This window comes from Manacus candei, unplaced genomic scaffold (genome assembly GCF_025592945.1).
Source record: "Manacus candei isolate 608988 ecotype Guabito, Panama unplaced genomic scaffold, ASM2559294v1 h1tg000052l, whole genome shotgun sequence".
NCBI lineage: Eukaryota > Metazoa > Chordata > Aves > Passeriformes > Pipridae > Manacus > Manacus candei.
The window spans coordinates 579282-602863 of NW_026138100.1; the positions used below are offsets into that span (position 1 = coordinate 579282).

The 23582-nt window shown below is 38.1% G+C and overlaps 1 protein-coding gene across 9 annotated transcripts in view; it reads left to right on the plus strand.

Moving 5' to 3' along the window:
* Positions 1-18290, plus strand: part of ADGRG6 (adhesion G protein-coupled receptor G6) — a 109204-nt gene extending 90914 nt beyond the window's left edge. For 6 of the 9 annotated variants that reach the window (XM_051801600.1, XM_051801607.1, XM_051801602.1 and 3 more), the window contains 6 exons: positions 1193-1461; positions 2994-3108; positions 4164-4447; positions 8356-8457; positions 10654-10806; positions 15053-17825. In XM_051801600.1, coding sequence (XP_051657560.1) covers positions 1193-1461; positions 2994-3108; positions 4164-4447; positions 8356-8457; positions 10654-10806; positions 15053-15231 — 1102 coding nt within the window. In that variant the 3' untranslated portion in view covers positions 15232-17825. Of the gene's footprint in view, positions 1-1192; positions 1462-2993; positions 3109-4163; positions 4448-8355; positions 8458-10653; positions 10807-11070; positions 12561-12898; positions 12946-15052; positions 17826-17852 lie in introns of those variants that run through there. The other 3 variants (XM_051801606.1, XM_051801608.1, XM_051801609.1) reach the window with 3 other exon arrangements.
* Positions 18291-23582: the final 5292 nt, after the last annotated feature.

Consider the following 23582-nt stretch of genomic DNA (forward strand, 5'->3'; position numbering starts at 1 on the left):
TTAAAAAAAACCCAAACCTGTAAAATCACGGTCACACTATTGTAAAAGTGAAATGTTTTTTCAAGGGGACATAAATTCAGAGTCTTTCCTCCAGTTTCTAAAGTGTTGTATTGCTCAGGCCTGGGAATAAGGTGAATGTGTGTCAAAATTTTACTCTTTTGGGAATGCAGAATGCTCTAGATTCTGAACAGATATGTATTATTTTAAAATTCTCAAACAGGATTTTTATAAAAAAATAAACAAGAACTTGCTTATGTGAACATAACATGACCCAGGTATAAAAAAATAAATTTCCAGCTAGGACAATTACATTCAAGAGCCCTTCAGAAAGAGGTGGGAAGAGAGATAAAATGAAGATAAATTGTGAAGTGGTACAACAATTTCAACAGCAGTTCTACTTAAATGTGAAAGTGACTCAAGAGAAGGCAAAAGTTTTGAAGTGATACAGTTCTGTGAACAGTGAAAAGAGAAAATGAAGTCATGTCAGCACAAAGAAACCATTCTGCCTGTAACAGGATAAGACACAGTAGCTGCTAAAGAACGATAGTTGGCTGGGGGTGAGGGAAGAGGTGGGGGTTTTCAAGTTCTAAATGTCTTCAATGATGGCATTCCTATTAAATTACCTATGGCACAACGTTCTGGTCCAAGAGGGCAGAAGTTCTTGGCTGCCCCAAATTTCCTACATTTCAGTGTGTATCAGTTCAAAAAAAAATTACTTGATCTTCAGTCTTCCTAAGATCCTATTCAAAAAAGCCAAACAAACAAACAGAAAACAACATGCACTGGACAATATATTCCAAAAATTAAGTGAAGACTTACATATAAAATGATCACAGATGACCTTCTAGTCAGCTGTATCTTTTTGTTTTCAGTTTCTATCTAAAATATGAAGTACTGTTTTATATTTAATTTGAAAGGGTTTTTTTAAAGAAAAAATCAGTTGCTAAAATATTATGGCAGTTAATTAGCTCATTAAGGACCTAAAGAACTGGTAGCTTACCCCCACTACACACAGCAGAAGCCTTCAGCAATCTGACACAGAAGTACACATCACTACGTCTTACAGTACAAACACAGCTCGGAGGAGATCCCTGTACTTTTATTTACTTTGTGAACCAGTAAACCCAGCTGCTGAAAGTGGCTTGAATGAGTACAGCAAGTTAATCACATGCACCTGTATTTCTCTCATTAGGAAGTTGCGAAGAGATTACCCATCCAAAATCCTGATGAATTTGAGCACAGCCCTGCTCTTTCTTAACCTGATTTTTTTGCTTGATGGCTGGATTGCATCATTTGATATCGATGGCCTCTGCATAGCTGTAGCTGCACTCTTGCACTTTTTTCTTCTGGCCACCTTTACATGGATGGGACTAGAAGCTGTTCATATGTACATTGCTCTGGTGAAGGTGTTCAACACGTATATACGGCGATACATACTGAAGTTTTGCATCATTGGCTGGGGTGAGTTCCGAAGATACAATATTTACATGGCATGTATGCTGCTATATAAAATGCTCTCTATAAATGCTGCTATATAAAAGCTCTCTGTCAGAAGTGCAGAGCAAAATTAATATCAACATGGTGTTTCCTCCCCCCCCTCCCTGGCCTGCAGTAGTGCTGGCATGCAGCCAGCCCTCTCCGTCACGAAGTTCCCCTGTATAATTCTGTGTAAATACACTGTAACTGGCACCCTCCACCCAGGGCAGCTCACAGCCCTTGGATGAGTGGAGAGACCGGATAAACTGGTCTTGCTCTCCGGAGAGGCCAGAATGGGAGAGGGGAAACAAGAGTGTCCTATCAGAGATGAAGAACCATAGCACACAATGAATGCAGAAACTCTTGCAGTTACTGCAACGCCTATGGGCATCTTTGCATTGATTTTCAAAAACTTTAAGTTCAGGTTAAATTTTCTTGCCAACAAATACATGTAGAAGTTGATGGAATCAGAGACAACCCAAATATTCTGAGCTTCAGTACGGTGTTTAAAACACGGAGAGACCCTGGCTGCCCTAAGCAATGTACAAAGCAGGTCTGAAATGGAAAATGTAATACTGAAAAATAACTGCAAGGCCCAGGCAGCAAGGCTTTTATTCTTCAGTTTTGTCTATATCAGGAATCTGTGCCTTCCCCCTGAATGCACATATTGTGTTTGAAATAATATAACACAATACAAAACCATTAACCTTACGGCTAGAGCACTGACCTCAGTACAGCTGATAATTGATGTCTTTCCATTGGCAACTAGCATCCTCTTTGGCAACCTTAGCAGAGAGCAAGGACTGAGTGGTCGGAAAAGCAAATTAACCTCTTCCCCTTTGAATCTGTTCTGTTATAGCAAGGGTAAGACATGTAAATAAGGCATATCAGGAAACGTACATTTCTTTTGTTTGAGCTGTACCTTTCTGCACAGAGTTCTCTTCTGCATAGTTGTCTGTTTTCCCAAAATACTCCCTTTACGTTATTATTAAGAAATATATATTTTGTTTTATAGGGTGGAGGGGCTTACAGTTGAGAGAAGCAGTGGAGAAATTACAGATTTAAGTTCATGTTCCCCAGTTACCCAACCTAATGAATTCCCATTAGCATCTCTGAAAAAAATCCCTCAAAAAAATCCCAATAATATCCTTCCATTAAAACTCATTCTTTAAAATATTTTTTTAATCTTCTCACTAGAGAGCCTATGTGAAGTTGGAAATTTAACTTTGGGTAATTAAGGGAGATTGTGTTATTTTCATTTCCATATCACATACTAAAATAATGGTTTTTGCCTCACGGAAGGTTACGAGGTGTATTCATTAATGCCCATTAAGTGCTTTGGAAGTTCTGTATATTTGTACTGTTTGAAAAATTGTTTTCTTCTACCTTCTCAGTGCAGTTTTTTCAGGATACTCTGTACTAAAGCAATAGGGATGGAGACATCAATAATTCAGCTTAGCATGGTGAATGTAAAGGCTTAGGAAATTTGAAAGTTCCCAAGTTTTCTTGTGTTACAGGTTTGCCAGCTCTGGTGATAGCAATTGTTTTAGCAAGTGCTAATACAAGTGCAAGTCATGTTTATGGCAAGGAATTATATGGCAAAGATGCTAACGGGCAAGGAGGAGATGACTTGTGAGTATTTCTTTTGATCTCTTAAAATTGAGCATTTATAGTTTGGAAAAAAATTAGCATCAGTCAGATTGCTTTGGAAAAGTCAAAGATGCATTAAACAAGCAAAATGGGCAAAATTGTCTTCTAAGTTATTTGACTCTGAAATGTGAAGAAGGCCGTAAGAAAAAGTGGAGGGAAATCTGTATTACCCAATGCCAGGTACAAACACTCCTCTGGCAGAAGAAAAATTTATAGGTTTTGTCAGGAAAATAAAAAAAAATAAAATTTAGTTTATCTTAAATGAAAGCTGTATTTTCTAGGTAAGAGCAAAGGAAGAAGTAGTATAAAAATAGTTTCCTTTTTAAGTAAGCTAGTCTTTTGCCAATGTAGTTCAATAGTCTTCTTTCTCCTCTTGATGTCCAGCTAATAATCTCCAGATGCCAAAATTTTTATATGAGTGCTCTGTTCCTTGCCTGGCAAAGCTTCATCATGATAAATAAAAATGTCATTTCATATGTCTATTATAGTATCATCCTAAACATTCAGGCCATTTGCTGCTAGAGGTATAAGCTAGATATCTCATATGGCTGGCTCTCAAATGGCTACCTCAAAAGTCCTACTGCTTCTCCAGTCATGTACAAGTTCTCCTTTAGCTCCAGTGGCAGAAAGTTGAAATTTCAACACTGAAGATCCAAGTTTGCCCATTCTGTTACTAAAACATACTATGCTTCACACAGATGACAGCCGTGAAGCTGCTTGAACTGTTTAAACTTTTCACGATAGGATTGCAGTTCCCACAGCTTGTATCTGAGGTTGGATTTCCTTTATAATTGGTTTTGACAAAATTGTGGCACAATCCTTAGATTTCCAAGGTGATAGTACTCTGAGCCATAGTCACTTAAGACACCTCTGGACTTCATTCTATTTCCAAACAGAAAATGGACAAAGGTTTCATTTTCAAGCGTAGTTCTGCATCAGTGGAATCAGAAATAGGCTGGTTTTCCTTGTAGTCATGTGAATAATTGGAGGATAGTTTGCATTAACCAAAAATGATCATTTTTTGTATTTTTTTACAGCTGCTGGATCAAGAATGAAATTGTCTTCTATGTGACTTGTGCTGGCTACTTTGGAATCATGTTTCTAATGAATATTGCCATGTTTATTGTGGTGATGGTGCAAATCTGTGGGAGGAATGGGAAAAGAACTAATCGGAGCCTGAAGGAAGAGATCCTGAGGAACCTCCGTAGCGTGGTCAGCCTGACCTTCCTGCTGGGCATGACATGGGGCTTTGCCTTTTTTGCCTGGGGTCCCTTGACTCTCCCTTTCCTGTACCTCTTCTCAATTTTCAATTCTTTGCAAGGTAAGCTGAATTTTTGTTCTGTAAATGATTAATATTTGAGCTATTGCTGTTTTGGGGCATACTATGCCCAGTAATTTGACTGGGAACTCATGTTCAGTCTCTAGGTTTTCCATTGATACAAAACCATCATTGATTTATTTCCCTTATGTGGAATAATGATCCCAACTACATGTGGATTGAATATGTTTCATAAATTAGTTGACATTTCAAGGTCTTTTCCATAAAATGCACTATATTATAAATAGAGCTATTCCTGACTAACAGTCTGAAGTGTTCACTGTTGAGATAGATGCTGTGTCGCCTTCAACAATTCTTTTCAAATATAGGAAGCCTTTTTCCCTACTTTATTCCTGTAGGGAATCTGTAAAGCTCACATCTATTTTATTAAGGCATGAAAAGCACATAAAACAAAATTCAGTCCTCTTTTCCTGTTTCAGTATGTAGAGATAGCACAGACTTATGGGATATTCTTTGGTTAAGAAAAATCCAGTGACTGTTTTAGTCAGATTATTTTCCTTTCCTTTAATCAAGTTTTGAATATTTTAATTTTCCAGCATAGTTTGTCTTTCTGAAAAATGTTGTGAACTGTACTCAAATGGCTATAAATTACAGAATTATATAGCTGACATTTAGAAAAAATTTCAGCTCAGAGCTAAAATTTGTGTATGTATCAAATGTTATAAGATTCTCAACCAACTCTTACCCTACCCACTAATAAAGAACTATTGAAAGCATAAGGAAGAGAGAAACCCAAGAAGATTATTGGAAGGGCATGTGTTATACCATACACATATTGATATAAAAAATTCATTTGCCTGAAAAAAAGCCAAAACAAAAAGAAACTCAAGAATGTCATTGAAGGAACACGTGTTGCAACACAAATATTAAGATAAAAATTAAATTTTCTTAGGGTTAGCAAAATATCTTCTCTTTATGGAAAAAGTACTTAATGTTATCCTGTGTGGATTTTACCTGATACAGTTGAGATGTATTTATTGTGCTAAAAGATTTATTGTACTTTCATGGAAAGAGAGTAATGTTTTGGGCTTTTGTTTGGGTCAGTTTTAACCTAAAATTCTGGGCAAAATGGCAAAAATGGTTTATTGTTCTTACTGAAGCCTTTTTTTCCAAAGGACAGATTCTGATATTCCCCTAGCAGCATAATGAAGTATTTGCTGCATTGTGTCTGTGTGAGAAATTCAGAAAGGCCTAGAGAGATTAGAAGTATGGGAAGAACATGAAAAAAGATTTAAATTCTGAAAAGCATGCCAAGGATCAAATTAAACAAGTTTTCTGTAACCAGAATTTCCAGTGCAATCAATTAAGCTTGTATGTGCAGAGTGCACACAAAGTTGACCACCACTGTTTAAGTCTCTGGGGTAACAGCACTATTTAATGGCAAATGAGTATTTGGAAGGCACCTAAGTCAGAAGATGAAAGTGAAAAAGCTGAGGGGTAAACGCAAAAAGAAGAGTGATGAGCTTTTCTTGGATTGTGGCAGCAATAGTGACACAGTATATGCTCGGGCATGTCACATCAAGCCCAGGAAGATAACAATCTCCTATATGAAAGTACTTATTGCTGTGAAAGAGTTAGGTAAAGCTAAAGAAAAAAGAGGTATGTTTAAAATCACATAGAAGTGGTGCAGTGTTCATGTACCAGTAAGGGGGTGGAATGGAACAAACTAAAAATTGGGATTTGTGTCAGGAGGCATTTCCTAGCAGCCAAAAAGCAGTTCAGTATGGCAAATTTTTCAGCAGTATTAGCATGAGCTTAATTATCGAGACCTTGGTAAATACGTTTATTTAATAAATACGTTTATTATTATTCTCTCTCAAGTTTTTGAAAGCTACATGAGTATTTTAAGCTATACCAGCAGCCTCCATCAGCAGTTTTCTGTGCACTGGCAGTGAAAAAGCAAATTGCAGCAACTGCTGGTGTTACTGTACTTTGCTATTTCATCTACATAGGAAATTATTTTTCTCTCCTTGAGGCACAGAGTAAAAAATCTGGGAACATTTCTTTTTTGGCTGCTCATTTTATATATATGCCTGGGCAAGCCAAATACTTTCAAGTCAGAGCCAAGCTACAGCCAAGCCTAGGGTCTGATTTGTCTCTGGGAAACAAAACCAAAGCTGTACTACTAAAAGCACATTGTAAACTTAATGAATAATAAAATACAGAGAAAAAAATTCTGGAGACCAAGCCCAGACAGGGCAAAGGCAAAGTACTTAATGCAGTACATTTGTTTTGCATTACTACAGAATATGCATTTTCTTTTTTAACAATTCAGAATGTTCCAAACATTTACTGCGATTTAATAAAGCATCAATTTACAAAGTTTGTAGCTGTGCAGAAGCCCTAAGAGGAACTGCATGTCTCTAAGACTGTAAGACTGTAAGAACTGCTAATGATTGCATTGGAATTGCTCATGTGTTTTAAACAAATCACACAAAAATATTTCACTAAATACAAACACAGTAACCATACTTCGAGAGAGGTTACATATGAGATGCATCAAGGCATGTTTGCCTTTTTTAAATTGTGTTTTTCCTTTTTTTTCCCCATCAGCTCTTGAAAAAATTTGGGAAAAACGTGTTTCATGACACAACCCTTACCTAAAGTTAAGTGATCTCAGAGGTCTCATCCTGGCCTGAATGGCTATAAGCAAATACAAATCCAGTTCAATGACATGCATTAGTGGAAAATTAGACCTCAGCAATTTGGAGGAGAGAAGATAATTTGAGTCTCTAGAGCATTATTATCCAAGCTATACCCTGCCATTTTGTTCTACCAACTTAAACACAGTACTCATTAGTATATGGAACCATTCATGATAATCATAAAGGAATGGTATTAGAGGAAGCCACTTGACCATGTTTGCCCACCTTATGTAGCATTTATTGATGTTTAATATATAATCATGAGGGATTTGGCAGTAGCATTTTGCCATCAGGTGTTCAGCCTCAGGTTGGCTCTCTCCCAGAGAATACGAGTAAAACAAGAATAGGCTAAGCTGGAGAACAACGAAAGATTCCACAGACAGAGCCTGCCTGGGAAAAACCAGGAGCACATAAGATTTCCTGCTACTATATTTAGCTCCAAAGTGTATCTGTAGAATGATGAAACTGTACCATATGTCTTAAGACCTACTTAATGAGTACTCACAGGATGCTTATCTCCTGTCTTGAAAATCAAAATTTAACAATTGCTTGAGAAAGATCAACTCTGCAAAAACATTCTTAAACACTTTTACTGCAATTGCATGCACAAATCAGTTCATTTTCTTTGGAAGTTTGTAGTTGGACACCTGATTAATACTTGTGAACATATTCTTAACATTTTCATAATCTTTTCAAGTACATACATGTGATGCACGTAGATCCAAGTGTGCTTTTTTAGGACACCATTAATACCATTTGCAAGACTTCTGGTTTTTAAAAGAATGCAGCCCACAGATCAGTAGGTATGGAACAGAAGGAGATAAATTATCTCCTTGCTAATATCACAGTGTCTGTATTTACTTTGCAGTCTGTCTCTTGCAGTCTTGTTGGTTGCAAAATAGTCATTTGGTTCAAAGAAAAAACCTTTTAATCATTTTCCTCTAAGCCAAAAAAAAAATAAAACTAAAAGGTCAGCACTGAGCTGAATCTATATCAACAGTGCCAATAAAATGGGTCCTATTCTCTGTATTCTGATATCCCAAACACCCATATAGCAACTAGAGGATGGGAAAATTTTTAGTTAATTTCCATACCTCTTAAATGAGGCATAGATGACAATAACAAAATCTTAAGATTGTTTTTTCTTTGCTTGTACTTCATAGACTTTTGATCATAGACTTTAGTTAATCTGTTTATCTGTTTATAAATACATGCTTCATTTGGTGTTTGTTTGCTTTTTTAAAGGTTTGTTTATATTTGTATTCCATTGTGCTATGAAAGAAAATGTGCAGAAACAATGGAGGAGACATCTCTGTTGTGGCAGATTCCGACTGGCAGACAATTCAGGTAAAAACAGTTCACAGCTCCCGTCCTTAGGTGCTGCAGTTGTCTTTAAAAGTCCAGGTAAACAACTTGTTAGTTACTTTTAATATAATAAAAGGTAAGCCAGACATGTGGAAAAATATATTAATCACAGACTGTCACTTCAGTACTAACAGTGCCAAGGCACTTTTCAGATATCACTTCATAAAAACTCTCAAGTCTCTCAGTTTTCCACTGAAAGCAGCTGGTAAATTTTGTACTGCTATAAGCATGGTTTTGGAAGGCCCTTTGGGCCATGCAAAAAAAAAAATAAGGATCCAGAGATTCAAACTGTCATTCAAAATCCATTTTACTCATTTTCTCCTGCATTAAAGTATGTTGACTGAATTGTGTGAACTGCTAGGCTGATGTAGGAGCAACTCTTAAAAGGCGTGTAGAAATATTCTGTCTTCTTTTGCTTTTATCTTTGTCTTTTTAAACTGTCTGTCCTTCGCCATTTAATTCAGAAAGACCATTAGACACTCAGAAATATAGAAAATTCCTTAAGCAGAAGCCTGATTAGGTTCCATGGCTGAAGCTCAACTTTATCTGCAACAGTCAGGGAGCAAGGAGAGCAGTTGGTTTGGACACGTGAAAGTAACACTTGGGCCACTGCATTGGTAGTTTCCTGCACCTTTGACCATCTTGGATGGCATTAGGTTACTGTGTTCAGGCAACTGGATTTTGCTTTGCTGCCTGATGTGGTGATTTGGACCATATAATTCTTTCTCATATGATTCCTGCTCAATGACCAGTGTTCAAATCTAGAGTTGATGTAAGGTGGCATAAGCTCATAGCCCATTACGGTAAGCCAGTCTGTCCTGGGTAATAACAGTTCTCCAAATACCCTTGTGTCCTTTCTTTTTCTCTTGGCGTACAGGGCTTGTTTCACAGTTTAAAGTAACTGCTTTGGTATCAAGACTTTTGCTTGTCCTGCTCTGTTTTGTTTCGGGAATGTATTCTCATTGTACACTCTAAAACATACTTTCATTTTGTAGTAAGAAAACTTGATTCATTATTTCAAAGAGCTAATACAAATTGGGAAAATCATATTCATTCTGATCAGACATCCAAATTGTTTCATACGTTCAGCTTCTGTGTGGTTTATGCTGTAACTCCTGAACTGAAAAACGCAGATGGATCAAACTAATTTTTTTTTATACTGCTGTTGAGCAGCTTGTGCATATGATAGAAATAAAAACATGAAGGATTTGAATACTTCAGTGGTATAGTTAATGTGATGTCATTATGTCTGGCATTAACCAGTCAGTCTCTACGAGCTGGTTTTAATCTGCATGAACCTGACACCGTTTTCAGGCAGAACAGTGAAATATAAGTCAAATATGAACTTGCATACATAAACCCTATAGCAATGATTTCAGATAAAGTGACCTAGGTGTCTTTGGTTTGGACTTCTTTTCCATTTTGTGAATTTCATTGAAGTACAGTGAATAACAGCAAGGTGATTCAAATGTGAAACTTCCTGTACTTACCTGCAAGTATCTGATACAGAAGTAGTTAGATGCTTTTATTCTACTGATATTGGGACAGACTGTTGAGTTTTTCACTGGTAGTTTTCCTCACTCAGTTTATCAGTATTAGTTATTTAATTTGATTTTTTAAGTTGTTCCAGCATAAGAACCTATTGTGTTAATGGTTTGGACAAAACTCTTAAAATGGGAATGACTGAATAAACAGTGTAAAATAATAGTGCACCAATATTCTAAACAATCAGCTGAGAGTCTGCTAGTATGTAGTGTCTTCCTCAGCAGATCAAGCCCTCAGATGGTAAGATCACTGTAAATGATCCTATCCATCCCTTTAGATTTTGCTCTTCAGGTCATGAAAGTATGGTATCCTTATACTGCTACAGAGCTTCTCTGCTCTCTTGTAGCCTGGAAAGCTAGGCCTTATTTGCAGTTCTAATCTAACAAATCTAATCTAACAAATGATTGTTAGAGTGTTAGATCCACCAATTTTAACTATTGTGGTAGAATAAATTAAGTTGGAATAATTTTGATTCTTAAGAACGAAAGAGGCTGCCTAACAGCAAAAGGATAGGCTGTTTGTTGTAAGCAATATTAAGAAATGCATCTGTTACCTGAAATAATCATAACTGAATAAATTAGGCATTTAGTATCTATGGTATTTATTGATGTAAAACTTTTCAATCATTTTTAGACTGGAGCAAAACGGCAACCAATATTATAAAGAAGAGTTCTGATAATCTTGGGAAATCCTTATCCTCTAGTTCCATCGGCTCCAATTCAACCTACTTAACATCCAAATCAAAATCTACAACAAATACATATTGCAAACGAAACAGCCATACAGGTGAGTTCTTACACTGCATGCAAGTGTGTCTGTGAATACATAGTTTCATGTTAAAGGTACAGTAGTTGTTTCTACCCAAAGGTCAATGTGAGAAAATTTCATCAATTTGTGTAGTGTATTTTTAAAATATATTTTACTTCAATAAGAATCATTATCTAACATGCAATACATCCAATATATAGTTCTGACCTTGGTATGTTCCCATACTAAATAAAGCAGGTGTGATGAAATCAAATCTTGCTCATTATCCTATTGTAAACACAGGGTAGCCAAAGCACAGAGAGATGACGTTCATCACCCAAGGTAACATGAAAGCTGGCAGCACAGCTGGAAATAGGAATCAAGTCTTCAGAGTCCAAGTCCACAGCTGATGCACATGGTTAAACTCCTTCCATCTAACTGTAAAACGTTTATGGGTAAAACGACAAATGGAGCCTACTTGGAAATGGATACAGTGTTCCTAGATTATGCATTGTCTTGGCCTTCTACAAATAGCATGCCATATCTACTGCTTATTTATTTAGATGTCGATGGTATATGTAATAAAAGGCATCATCTGTATTCCACTCATACCATGCAAATGTGCTCATTTTAAGAAGACTTTAAGGGAGCAAAGAAAGAGAGGAGCTGGAATGATTTGCAAGTTTGGTTATGTCTGAGATCATATTTCAGAAAATTACACATATAGTTCACTTTTTTTTTTGTTACTCTGTTTTGGTGAATTCCTGTTTTTGTCCTGTGTAAAGTCACATACATTATTACAGAATACTCTATTATAAACATAGTGGTAATAAAATCTGAGCACATATTTAACCCAAAGATGTGTTTACTTGCTTCAAAATTTTTATTAGAAACAATGTTTATATATGAAGTAGATGATTTTACTAGAATGAAAGTTATGTTGTTTCTTAAGTATAAATTGTTTTCATAAGTCTCCAGTGTCTCTCTTATGATGGCACACTCTCTTTTCTTGATACATGGCATAGTTTCCAAGAAATACCTTCCTTTTTTTTATTGATGATCATTGCCTGATTTGATTAGGCACACTGTTTTTGTCTAGAAATTTCATTTTTTTAAGAATTAAATTGTTATTTTCCCAGTGACCAATATTCATTGCAAGAGGGATTGCACATCAGGTATTATAAGAGTTTAAAATTTTATGGGTTATAGATAATGTCTGTGTATCTTAGAAATTCCCTGATAACACCTGAGCTTGCTCTCAGGACTGCTCTTCACAACTGTGCTGGGAGCACACAGCTGGTGCCTGCCTCCCTAGGCTGCCTCTCTTTGCTGCCATGTCAGTTTTGGTCTTCAGTGCACCCAGCTGCCCTGATCAAGCTGTCTTCATCTCTTCCCTATGGAAGGACACTTCTACCAGCAGTCTTCCACAAATAGCATCCTTAATATCCACTGATCACAGTGCTACTGTTGATTTAATAGTAGAGGACAGCCTTGTGTTCTGAAGCCAGAGAATCCCCATTTGTACTCTTGGCAGATCAGTTTTTAGACTCTTGGTCTTGGGATTAATGATAAAAATATGCTTAAATGTTTTGTTGGACTCGGGACTATTTATCAGGCTGACAATTAAACTTAGGGCTGGAGTTTTTGCAGTGTGTTCTTAAAGCAAAACAAACTGTTCCAGATACGAAGTAGTAAGTTAAAAGAAACTTGCTCATATACCTTTTTCAAAAATTAGGAGCCTAATCCCATGCATAAATTGTTCCTAAAAGGGATTTTAGTTGGCAAGGTAATCAAAGTTTGTAATGTAAACGTTTGTTGGGTATTAAGGGAATATGACTGTTTTATTTTTAAAATTTTAATGTGTTTTGCTTTGATCTCTAAAAATACACATCTTACTGTGATACTTCACAGGAATTTTTGCTAACATATACTAACATATCTTCTCATGTGTTAAAGTAATAAAAAATAATATTCATATTCTGATTTTTAATACAGCTGAACTTCTCAGTTTGATGACTTAGCTAAATTGTAGGCCAATAATGTAATAGCTACGTGTCTTGGCAAGTCTTGTTAATATGGTTATAATGTGCTCCCTGGAATTGACACAAGCATTCATGTGTTTGTGGTATAGATAATGTCTTCTAAGGCCCTTTCCTCATCAGTGGTGGAGCATTACAGGTAAAGTGAGAATTGCTTTTGTTGAATGCATGGTTGAAACAGGGTGGAGGGATGCTTCTTGCATGATGTCCTCATTGACACAAAGGATTTTGCTAATCAGAAACACTGCTTATTTCTCACTATTACATCTTGCTCCATTGATGCTGAATCAAAGGATAAGCATGCTTCACACTTCGGGTGTCTGCACTCTGCATGGGGCATGAAGCATTTGGAAGATACCATATTAGAAAACAGACCATGTCCTGACATTAGTGCTTGTGTAGAGTAGTCTGGGTAAAGGAAATTGTCCTGAAACACCCATACACAAAGCATACATTAAAAAGCAAAACCAATCTGATTGAGTTCCAGAAGATTTGTTAGTATTTATAAAAGTTATCACAGGAATTTTAAGATAATGTATTTCTATTTGGTCTGTGGCCATTATCGTATTAGCCTTTTTTCTTTTTATATCCAGTCACACCCAGAATAACTCTGAGTGACAAAATGTATGTGCCTGCAAGCCATCCTGTGAACTGCTGCTTGAATGCAGAATGCACCAACACAAATATTGGGTGGACCCTTATGGGGGGACGAAAGAGGTCACTTTGGCATCTTGTGCCCCAGCTGTCTACAAGCCTGAAACAAACTACTTGTAGATAGTACTTAAATACCCTATGCAACACTTCTATGAATGAGAAGTTAAGATTATGTCTGCAGAGAATTTGCTGATACAACTCCCATTTACTTCAGTGATACATGATTTTAACCCTGTATCTAGGTGTGAAGCCATAGGTTGGTAAATGCATACATTTGAAAGGCACAGAGTACCCAGAAATTTGCTATGGGACATGGAGTTACTCACTGCAATTCATGGACATTCTTGGGTGCTTTGAAAAAATCATCTCAATATTCCTGAACATGCCTGTTTCTGTTTTCATGAGTGAAACTGTTTTCATTTCTCAGTCTGCAAACCATTTCTCCTTTGCAGCACTTTATACTCTTTTATGGCTTGATATCGTGACTTCTGCAGGGGCAAGTTACTGTTTATTTTTCAGTTAATTTATTCCTAAGAAAAAAGTTTTTATTGAATCATACTTGAAGTAATACGCTTAATTCTTAAATGATCCTTTAACAATGAATTTTTGACGGTGATTTCACCAAGGTCTTGTAAACAACCATCAAAAATGTAACCTGTAGAAAACATTGCTTCCCAGGGTACTCCACCTTACTGTCAGCTTGCAATGGTCCAAACCTTGCCTGGGTTAAGAGAATTAGTTCCAGCTTTATTCGCTACAGTGGAAGAGATAAGAAAGAAAGCTGGTTAATACAACATACTTGAGAAAATGAGAGACAAGGTCTCTCCTTCTCATTTCTCACTACATGAGCTCTACCTACTGACCATTCTCTGAACAGCACTTCTGTTAGCCACTGGAGCAGATTTCTCAGTCTGTCTGGGAATTGCCTTGCTCCTTTTTCTCATCAGCTTCACCCTTGGCTTATAGCTCATGGACTCTGAAGGAATGCCTGATTTTTGCATCTTTTTCTCCCCACAGTTGTTCAGTCTGTACCCTCCACATTATGGAAAAAAAAAAAGGTGATGCTAGACAAGCACAAGGTTTAGGCCAGTTTCAGCTCTTGTTGTCTGCTTTAAGATGCAAGACATTTTCTGCTACATTCTGCACAGATTATGTTATTTCTGTACATAGCTCAAAACCTCCACTGTTGAAATAATTAAATCTGTTTACTGTCATTTTCCACTACTGTATTACGTGGAGATGCTATTTATGGAGGCCACCCCTATTCCTGTGCTATCAAAAGGTAGCAAGATGCAAAGCATCAACAGTAAATTAATATATTAAAAAGTCATAGGAGTCAGTTACACTTTAGGCAAAAGGATAGGGGGATAATTTCAAGAAATACCTGAAAGGTCTGCCCACAAAACCAGTCATCTTAAAAGAATTTAGAAGAAGCAATGTCAAGCCAAAAAGTTCTTTGCTGGCTTTTAGGGCAGTAATTTCATTCAGCAGTAGTGGCAATTGAAGGCATATCTATATGGAAGTGACACATCTCTTAAACAGTGAGTTTGCGTAAGAGGCCCTAACTTCTTGTTGCTTTTTCCTCCTCCTAGAGAATGTTTTTCTTGACAAGCCATCTTCAAAATTTGCCCAAGAGGATGGAGAACAGACATCAATCATCCCCGTCCACCAGGTCATTGACAAGGTCAAAGGATATTGCAATCCTCACTCCGACAACTTCTATAAAAATATCATCATGTCTGACACATTTAGTCGTAGCACAAAGTTCTAACTGAGCTTATGATTTATTTTCTTTTTAATCAAAGGAAGTTAAAAAGTCTGCCTGGAATTGAGAATAGTGGATGTCATAGAATGTGACCTGTTTAGTTATTTTTTCCCCAGTTTATAATACTCTTCTGTTAACAGCTTCCACTTAAGGACCGATTTCTCTACCTTCTTACTGTTGTGGAAAAAGACAATTTTCCACCATGGTATTGAGCTGTTTTTTAAGTGTGTGCCAGCCAACGTGATACCTGGACAGCTAATTGTAATCCTGTGCAAATATTTTTTAAGGCTAAAGAGCCACAAGCCTAACTTTAAATTATATAGTCCAAAGAAAAACAAGTCATGACTCCTGGAGAAAATAGCAGACATCTCACGCAGTACAGTCAAGCTTTCATTGAACAGTTTACTGATGGTCTTTTTCAACTGGAAAATATGGATTTTCCCTATGACACTTGTTAGATTCTTGCTTCTTGACTGTCTAGTGCTGACTCTTCTTTATTCAGAAATGAGTAAAACCCTTACACCAGTTAGGGTTTTTAAACCATTTTTAACTAAATGGACTTAATAATGCAAAACAGTATATGCTGTAAATTCAGGCCATTTTTTGTCCATGTACAAAGAAACACAATTTACACAAAGTCATGTTTCAGCATTTATTGATTGGTATGTGTGAAATGCAGCATTTCCCATCACAAGTCTGTGTTTAATGTTCTTTTTCACAAAACAAAATTGAAGACATTCAACTATATAGAGATCTATAAATAAATACCTAGAACTCTCTCCACACATATTTTTGTAATAATGCACACTGTAAATATGACAGAGAAAACCACAGAGTGTACCACAGACATTCTAAAAACAATGGATGGTGCTAAAACTTAATCTTAAGTATTTAAATACAAGGTGAATTTTTTGTAAACCCATGAGTTCGTCAGTCTCTGTATTTCAGATATGCTGTATGTGTAGACACCTCCATCAGATGGCATTGCAACATTAGAATAACCTGGATACATTTACCAATAATAAACAAATAACATCTTTCCAGGCACCTAATGTTTCCAGGCATCCCTGTTGGATGACTTGCTGGAGGCACAGAGTTTAAACAGTCTTCAGGCAATATTAGGGAATTTACATTGCTACACTGTGTCCACAGTGACGGGGGGGGGGGGGGGGGGGGGGAGTTGTATGTGCAGAGAATAGACAAGAGCATAAAATGCTTACTTGTTTAAACTTTATAAATATATGACATATTAGCATGTGGCCATGAGTGGCAAAAGGGCGTCTCTCCTCATTAAGCATGTTTGATCCAATGACAGGCTTTATAAAAATTGTAGCTGTACACATTCCTGAAAGCATGCACTGAAACATCACAGGTATTTTCAAGTACTATTTTCAGAGGAGAGTGTCCCCTAATGGAAGTTTTCATTTTTAAAATTACTTTTTTTTAACCAAATTATTTTTAGCCAAATATTTAATTATTTGCATTCAGAAGGTGACCAGAAAGTTGTGCTGAGATTTTTCAGTTGCCAAGCAGGTGGATGCTCAGTGATTAGGGATATGGATTTGTGCTTTCTCTGCTCTTTGCACATGCTTTTGTGTGTAGAGATCGTTTAATGCTGTGACCGCACAAATGGCATATTTTCCCTGGCTGCAAACACCTGGTGGGAGGAGGATGTCCTGATTTCCATCCAGAAACACTGTTGTTGCTACATGGGCCTTAACAAAACCTCAGTCTTGTAACTGCAGATACTTACATGGTGGTATGAGCAAAAGTCAACCCGATTCACTTAAAATGTTATTAATAACAGGGATGAGTCGTCAGATATCTTTAATAAGTGAAATAGTCTAGGGAGAGATTATGTACAAGCATTTACTGAACTTATATTTTATCATCCCACTTGCTTAACTACTGTAGATAATAGGGTTCACATAGCAGCTTACTGTGAGATTTATACCTGATTAAGGTGTTTAAAAGCAAAGGAACACGAAACATTCCTGAAAAAATAAGGAATCAATAAAACATAAGTAAAATAAAAATATCAGTAAAATATAAACATCAGTAAAATAAAAAGAAAACACAGTATCCTGAATGAAGCTGAGCTGTAATCTATCAGTTTAATGTACAGCTACTATATTTTTGCTGAATTAAGATTTTTTTTCTTTTTTTTTACTACCATGTAGTAATCTTAAACTATGTCAGCTCTTGAATGCTCTCAATTCTACAATGTAAAGCTTCTGTTTTGTAGTTGACATGCTGTAACCTCCCTTGTATATATTTATTTATTTGTGAGGTTAGATATGTCAAATATATTCGGTTCTGTAATGACTGTTCTTGTTACTTTAAAACTAGATTTCTGCTTTATCATAGAAGAAGAGGGAAAGAATAATTTCTTATATATGTTTTTTCTAAACACCATGTGAAACGATTTACTGTAGTTCTATCTTTTACAAGTATAAGAAAACATGTTGATCTAATTTGTAATACTAGTCAGTGAAATATAGTGTAACAGGTTTGAAGATGGACTAAAGTGGAAAGAAATCTTTTCAAGTAAACAGTTTTGATGTTAGTGTTCCAAATAATTAAAGTCTTTTAATAATGAATGGTTTACTTTTATTTTTCTTTTTTAGTGTTTAATGCCAAAAATTGCACAGTGGAATTCTGGTACACGCCTAGCCAAAATGTTGGAAATAAATGTGCAAGACTAACTCCATCTCATCAGAGGAACACATTTTGCAGAATATGCCTTTCCCTTCTGTAATTTACTCAATGCCACATTCAGTGAATGATCTAGAAGTTATGCAAGCTCATTTATTTATGGTAGCAGTCACGTCATATAAATGAAAGGAAAATCAAGGCAACAAACAATATGCTGGGATGATCTTTTAAAGTAATACAAATGAATAATCTAAAACTCAGAAGTTATTTCTTTTCATATGTTTCTCTCCAGCTGAATTTAGCCCCTCATTATCAATAACTTCTTTCACCTTGTAGTCATACTTTGATCACTGCTGAAATATTTTCTTGAGCCAATCACTTGATTAGTGATTACTGATCTATAAACAATAAATATCTCACGAGTGGTCTACCTTTACATGCCTACCTTTAAAGAATACAGAAATCTGTTGAAATGTGTTAGATCTGTAATTAAGTCTCATCACAGAAAATGCACAAAGTATGAAGATTTAGCAGTAATATTTTTTAGAAAGCATTAAAAATCCCCATGGGATAGGTGGCATTTATTAATAAGCATGCTGGGTATGCCTGTGTATGGTCTGTCCATGTGTGTCTGTGGATGGTGAACGCTACCCTTGAGATTTATGCCTTGAACAGTGTGGGAAGGAGCCTAGTTTTTTTTCCAAGTAGGATCTTGGCAGATGCCAAACTTGTAAGGAGTGATTTGCAGCATTTGGGGGTGGATTTATTTTTCTCCTCACTTCATCACTTTTTAAATACCAAGAACAATTTTATTTTAATCCCCTACCGTTAACAGCTTCCTACTGTAACCCATTGAGTTACATAAAATGCCACTTCATTTCATTGCTTTTGAAAGGCTGATCTATAATCAGACACATCTGTGTAACCACAGGGACAGCTACAGAGTTGCAGGGCAGCAATGTGTCATTCATGGAGTCATTATAAAAAGTTTTTATGCATTTACTGTACATAAAGATGTAAACCCATATATGGGTCAGCAAATTAGGCAAAGGGCTTTGAAGTTAATGTCAGGAAAGTCAATCATGCAAACCAGTCTGTGGAGCAGACATTTCATGCCCAGTGCTCCAGCGGCTGCTATGCCAAGGAGGCTTTTCTCTTCACTCTCCACTTAGCTAGTCTTTGGTTACTCGGTCCATTTAATTTTCAGATCTCCTGTCACTGTCGTGACACTTCCAGCCTCAGGACAATCATTTACTGTAGCACTAGGAAAAGGGAAAGGGAAAAAGAAAGAAGAGAAAGGGAAACTGAGATGGAAAGAAGGGGAAGGACAGTTGTCAAGGGCTGCTCTGCATGTTCGTATACTTTCAGTGGGATTTCTTGCCCCTTCCTCAGAATATGTCACCCTGACCAGCAACGGAGGCAGGCCAGTGGAGTGGGTGGAACACAGCACCATGGCTATTTGTGGCATCTGTCAATGTAAACTAGTATTTTTGACCCTCCAGCTTTAAGTTGAAAATTTGTCGTGGTTCTTCAAGGCAGCAACTCCAGAATTTCCATGCTTGGAGACTAACCTAGCAATAATACCTCTGTAGTTCAGGAAGAAACTAGTGCTCCTCATGATGAGAAATCAGTCTGATAAACACCACACCAGGAATAGCTAAATAAAACTTATGGAAGCCTATTCTGGAAAGGCAGCCCATTCAGATACATCTGCTCACTCAAAGCCCATGCTGCTGTTGGTCTCAGATTAAGTCGAGATTTAGTACTCATGAGGAGTGCACATTGAGGGGATCTCCGTATGGATAGTATAACCACAGCTATCTGACAGCAATTTGAGTGACATGGTTTTCTCAAGGTGCATTGAGTGATCTTTACCTTATAAAATAAATGCCAGTTTCAGTCTTTAGCATGTAACAGCCTAAATTGGGCACATTTTATCCAGACTATTCTAGCAAGGCCTCTCAAAAAACATAGCTTTAGATAGAAAAGGGTTCTCAAAAACCCCAGCTGTATTCCATACATGAAGCATAGAAAAAATTGATAACTCTGGTCTGATGTTTTCTTCCACTGCAAGGTTTTTCCCATCCTGGGAGCCCTCCAAAATGAGGGAGAAAGTCAGCCGTGGTAAGAGAGTGTATGCTGCTCTGCCCTGCGTGCAGATGACTCCCACTTTCCCTGTCTTGCTGCACTTCACAGTTCTCCCGTGCCAAGTGCAGTAAATGCAATAATGTTACACATTTACAGAATTCCACTCTGGTTTTCTTTTCTGCTCGCCTGGCTTGTGCTTTTCCAGCAGAGGGCAGTGGCGTATTTCTAGTTGCAAAGCTGTTAAAATCCAGAGAAAAATGCAGAAATGTTCTTCCATATGCACACCGGCGCAGAGATAAGTAGGAGAGTTCATACCAGGTTTGTCTATTATTTAGCAATTGGTTACATCACCGGAAAAAGCAAACACTCTGCATTCAGGGAAGTGAGGGGAGAGAGCTGTCTGCCTGCATTTGGGCGTATTTAGTGGAAAGTGCAATAGAGACTCTCTCTATTTTCTCTGCTGGTTGCTACATTTTCTCCTTTTTTGCTCTGAGGGGATGCATGGAATTAGCAACTGCTACACTGTTGTCAGCTGAGCAAACAGAACCTGCTCACAGTTTCAGGCTTATACACTGGCTTATTCTAGTACTGGGCAAATTATTTGATCTGCAAGGATGCCAACCTGTGACTCAGAAATTCACTGTATGCATAATTGTCCAGGGAGAACAAACCCCAGCAGCATATTCCTTCCCCTTGGTATGCATTACCCAGTCAGCTCAAGCATAGTGCAGAACTGCTGGGCTACAGACTCAGCTGTACAGCTGCCCCATGGCCATTCCATTGTAGGGCAGGACTGACCAGAAAGTTGCTCCACTGGAGAATGGCACCGTGTTGAAATTAATATGTTTGGTCTGCAATTTTGGACTCTCGCTGGCATGTCCATCTGATTCCGCACTTTCACCAGCACTAAGCTAAGGGAAGAAGGGTGGTCTGAAGTAGATGGGAGGAGGGGTGGGGGGCAGGGAAGGACATGACCTGATTTAGCCTCACGACCTGCTCTGGGCTCACTTACTCTTTCTGGAGACAGCCTACAGGCATGGCTACTGTACCTGTGGGAAGAAGGAGCAGTAGGAAGGGAGGTCCAGGAACAGTCAGGACTTGGTGTACAGAGCAGGGCACAAGACTAGTATGACAGATGTCATGACACCGTCATTTCTTCAAAATATTTATGTTGTTGGTATTGCACAAGTTCACAGTCACAGCACAGCTGTGTTACTGGCATATCAACTTTTGGTGACCTTACACAAGTGCAAGGTAGGAGCCAGTATGAGCTCCCCAAAGTTTATGTCCTCCCTACAACCAGTGCTCACTTCCCAGGAAAGCAGACATGCCAGTATGCCTCTCAGTCTGGCTGCAAACATGTCCTTGCTCAGATATGGTCATTTTTTAGAATTATCTGAGGTACAGGGTGGTCTGGGGATTATGCAGCACTACTCAGCCATAATTGACAGCGTATGACAGAGTACTCAAGAAAGGAGGGCATGCATGGGAAACTAGCATTGGCAAAGCTTTTCAGGGACACTGGATGACAGGTGCTGAAATACTGTGGTTTTCCATGCAGAGTGCAACCCAAAGAGCTCTCAGAGGAGTTTTGTGTGTGTTTGCAGAGGCCTGGGCTGAACTCTGCAGGGAGGGCAGCTCAAGGGGATGTAGCTCCAGTAGCCTTACTGGACCTCAACCCATGGGTGTCTTCTTCACCCTTTCTTTGGTGTAGCCTAGAGTCGGTGGTAACTGTGGAGCAAGATTTGAAGCAGTCTGGCTAATGTCTCTTGTATGTTAGCAAGATGTGTTCAGGCAGACCGGGACTTACTTAAAATGGTAGTCCAAAGCAGCCCCCACCCCTTGCTGTAGTTAGGTGGCAGCTCTTACCAGAAATGAAGAATTTACCTTTATTTTAGCTGGATTAGATCCTCAGATCTTTGCACCAGTTTTAGCCAGAGACATGGTGATATGAGTCTACCCTGAGCTGGCAGGGCAGAACTGAGGGAAAAGCCAAATGCACATTTCAATGCAGAAAAGATCAGTCAGAAAAAGATCAGCACAGGCAGAAGCAGCCTGTCCCTGAGAGTGTGGCTGTTGGATACTGTTGCTGGGTAACAGCCAGTTGATTTTAACACATTCTGCTCTTTTATTCTCATTGATTTTTTAGTGTCTTCCAAAGACGGGTCTTTTTCACTTTGCCTTTTGCTTTCACCCAAACTGAAGTGAACAGGCAATCCTCTGATCGTATTTTATCCTACCAGATGCTGTATATGAAGTTTCCTGTATTCAAGCAAAGAAAGCCTCTCACTGCAATCAGACTGGACATCACTTGAAAACTATTGTAAGGATAGTCTACAAATTGCCTCCTGAAGGCAAAGGTGAAGATGTCCTACTGAAGCACCGGAAGACTTTCAGGACAGAGAAGACCCTCTGTCTGGAGGTGACTAAAAACAGGCTGAACCTGGGCTTCCTAAACCCACTCTTCATGGGTGCCATCACGAACACTGACAGCAGTATCAGATGACACACAGAGACAACCTCCTGCCCTATGATGATCCTCTTTAATTTCATGTAGCTATTTTTACTAACACAGCACACTGCCTGAGGAGGAAGGTGCTCCCACAAAAAAATTCGTAAGTACCCTCTCACCTTGGCTTATCTTCTTCTCACTTCAATTTCTCAGCTGCAAACCCTTTGCCCATAACAACTGCCTCATCCACCAAATAGCTTCACCCTCCCTAACAAGGAGCCCACAGCCATCACACTCCACACTACCATTAATCACTTCAGTCACCAGCCTCCCTCCACTGCGGCAACAGCCCATCCCTTCACTTACCAAAACGTGTTGCTGTAGGTTTAAAGCAGAGATGACCACAGCAGCAACATCTCCCAACTCTTGAGCAGCCTGGCACTGGTATGGTGCTGTGGTGCAGAGGTCAGCAGTAACCAGCACATGTGCTGGAGGAGCAAATGCAGGCACCATTGCTATGCTGCCTATGAGCCCTGGTCCGTTTTAGAGGTGGGGTTTAGAGGTGAGTTAGGTTTAGGCATATGTATCTCAGGGTTGATTTTGACAGAGGTACATTTGCCTTAAATGGGGGATAGTGGGGGGTGGGAAGCAGACACTCTCCTGAGAACCTTTCTGGTTCAATTTTCCTTTTTCTTTATTATTTTGCTCAGTATAACTTCCAGTATAGGCTTGTATGAGCTTTTTATACTAGAAACTGGGGCTTGTCTCTGGCACCTTTGTGAACCGGGTTAAATCTGTGCCAGAGCTTCAGATGTTTGTTTCACTTCTTAACCTTTGTGCTAAATTCATGCAGTTGCCTGTGGGAGCATGGCAGCTGGCACCTCCATTGACTCTACCAGTAAAATTGACAGGGCCTTTATTTCCCAGTTGAAAGAAATATATCCATTGCTGAAAATGCTGCAAATGACATTTCAGTGTTTTCTTTTAGTTAGGCTGAAAAAAAAAAGGTGAGAAAGAAGCTTCAGGGGTAATGTTCAGATGAAGAAGTTTGCCTCAAACTGTTGAGTTTACTCAAAAGTTGACATTTGCCAGGGATAGCAAGAATTAACTTCTCGAACACTTGGCAAGCAGGCACAGAGTCTGCTGCAGTGGTCCCTGTTTA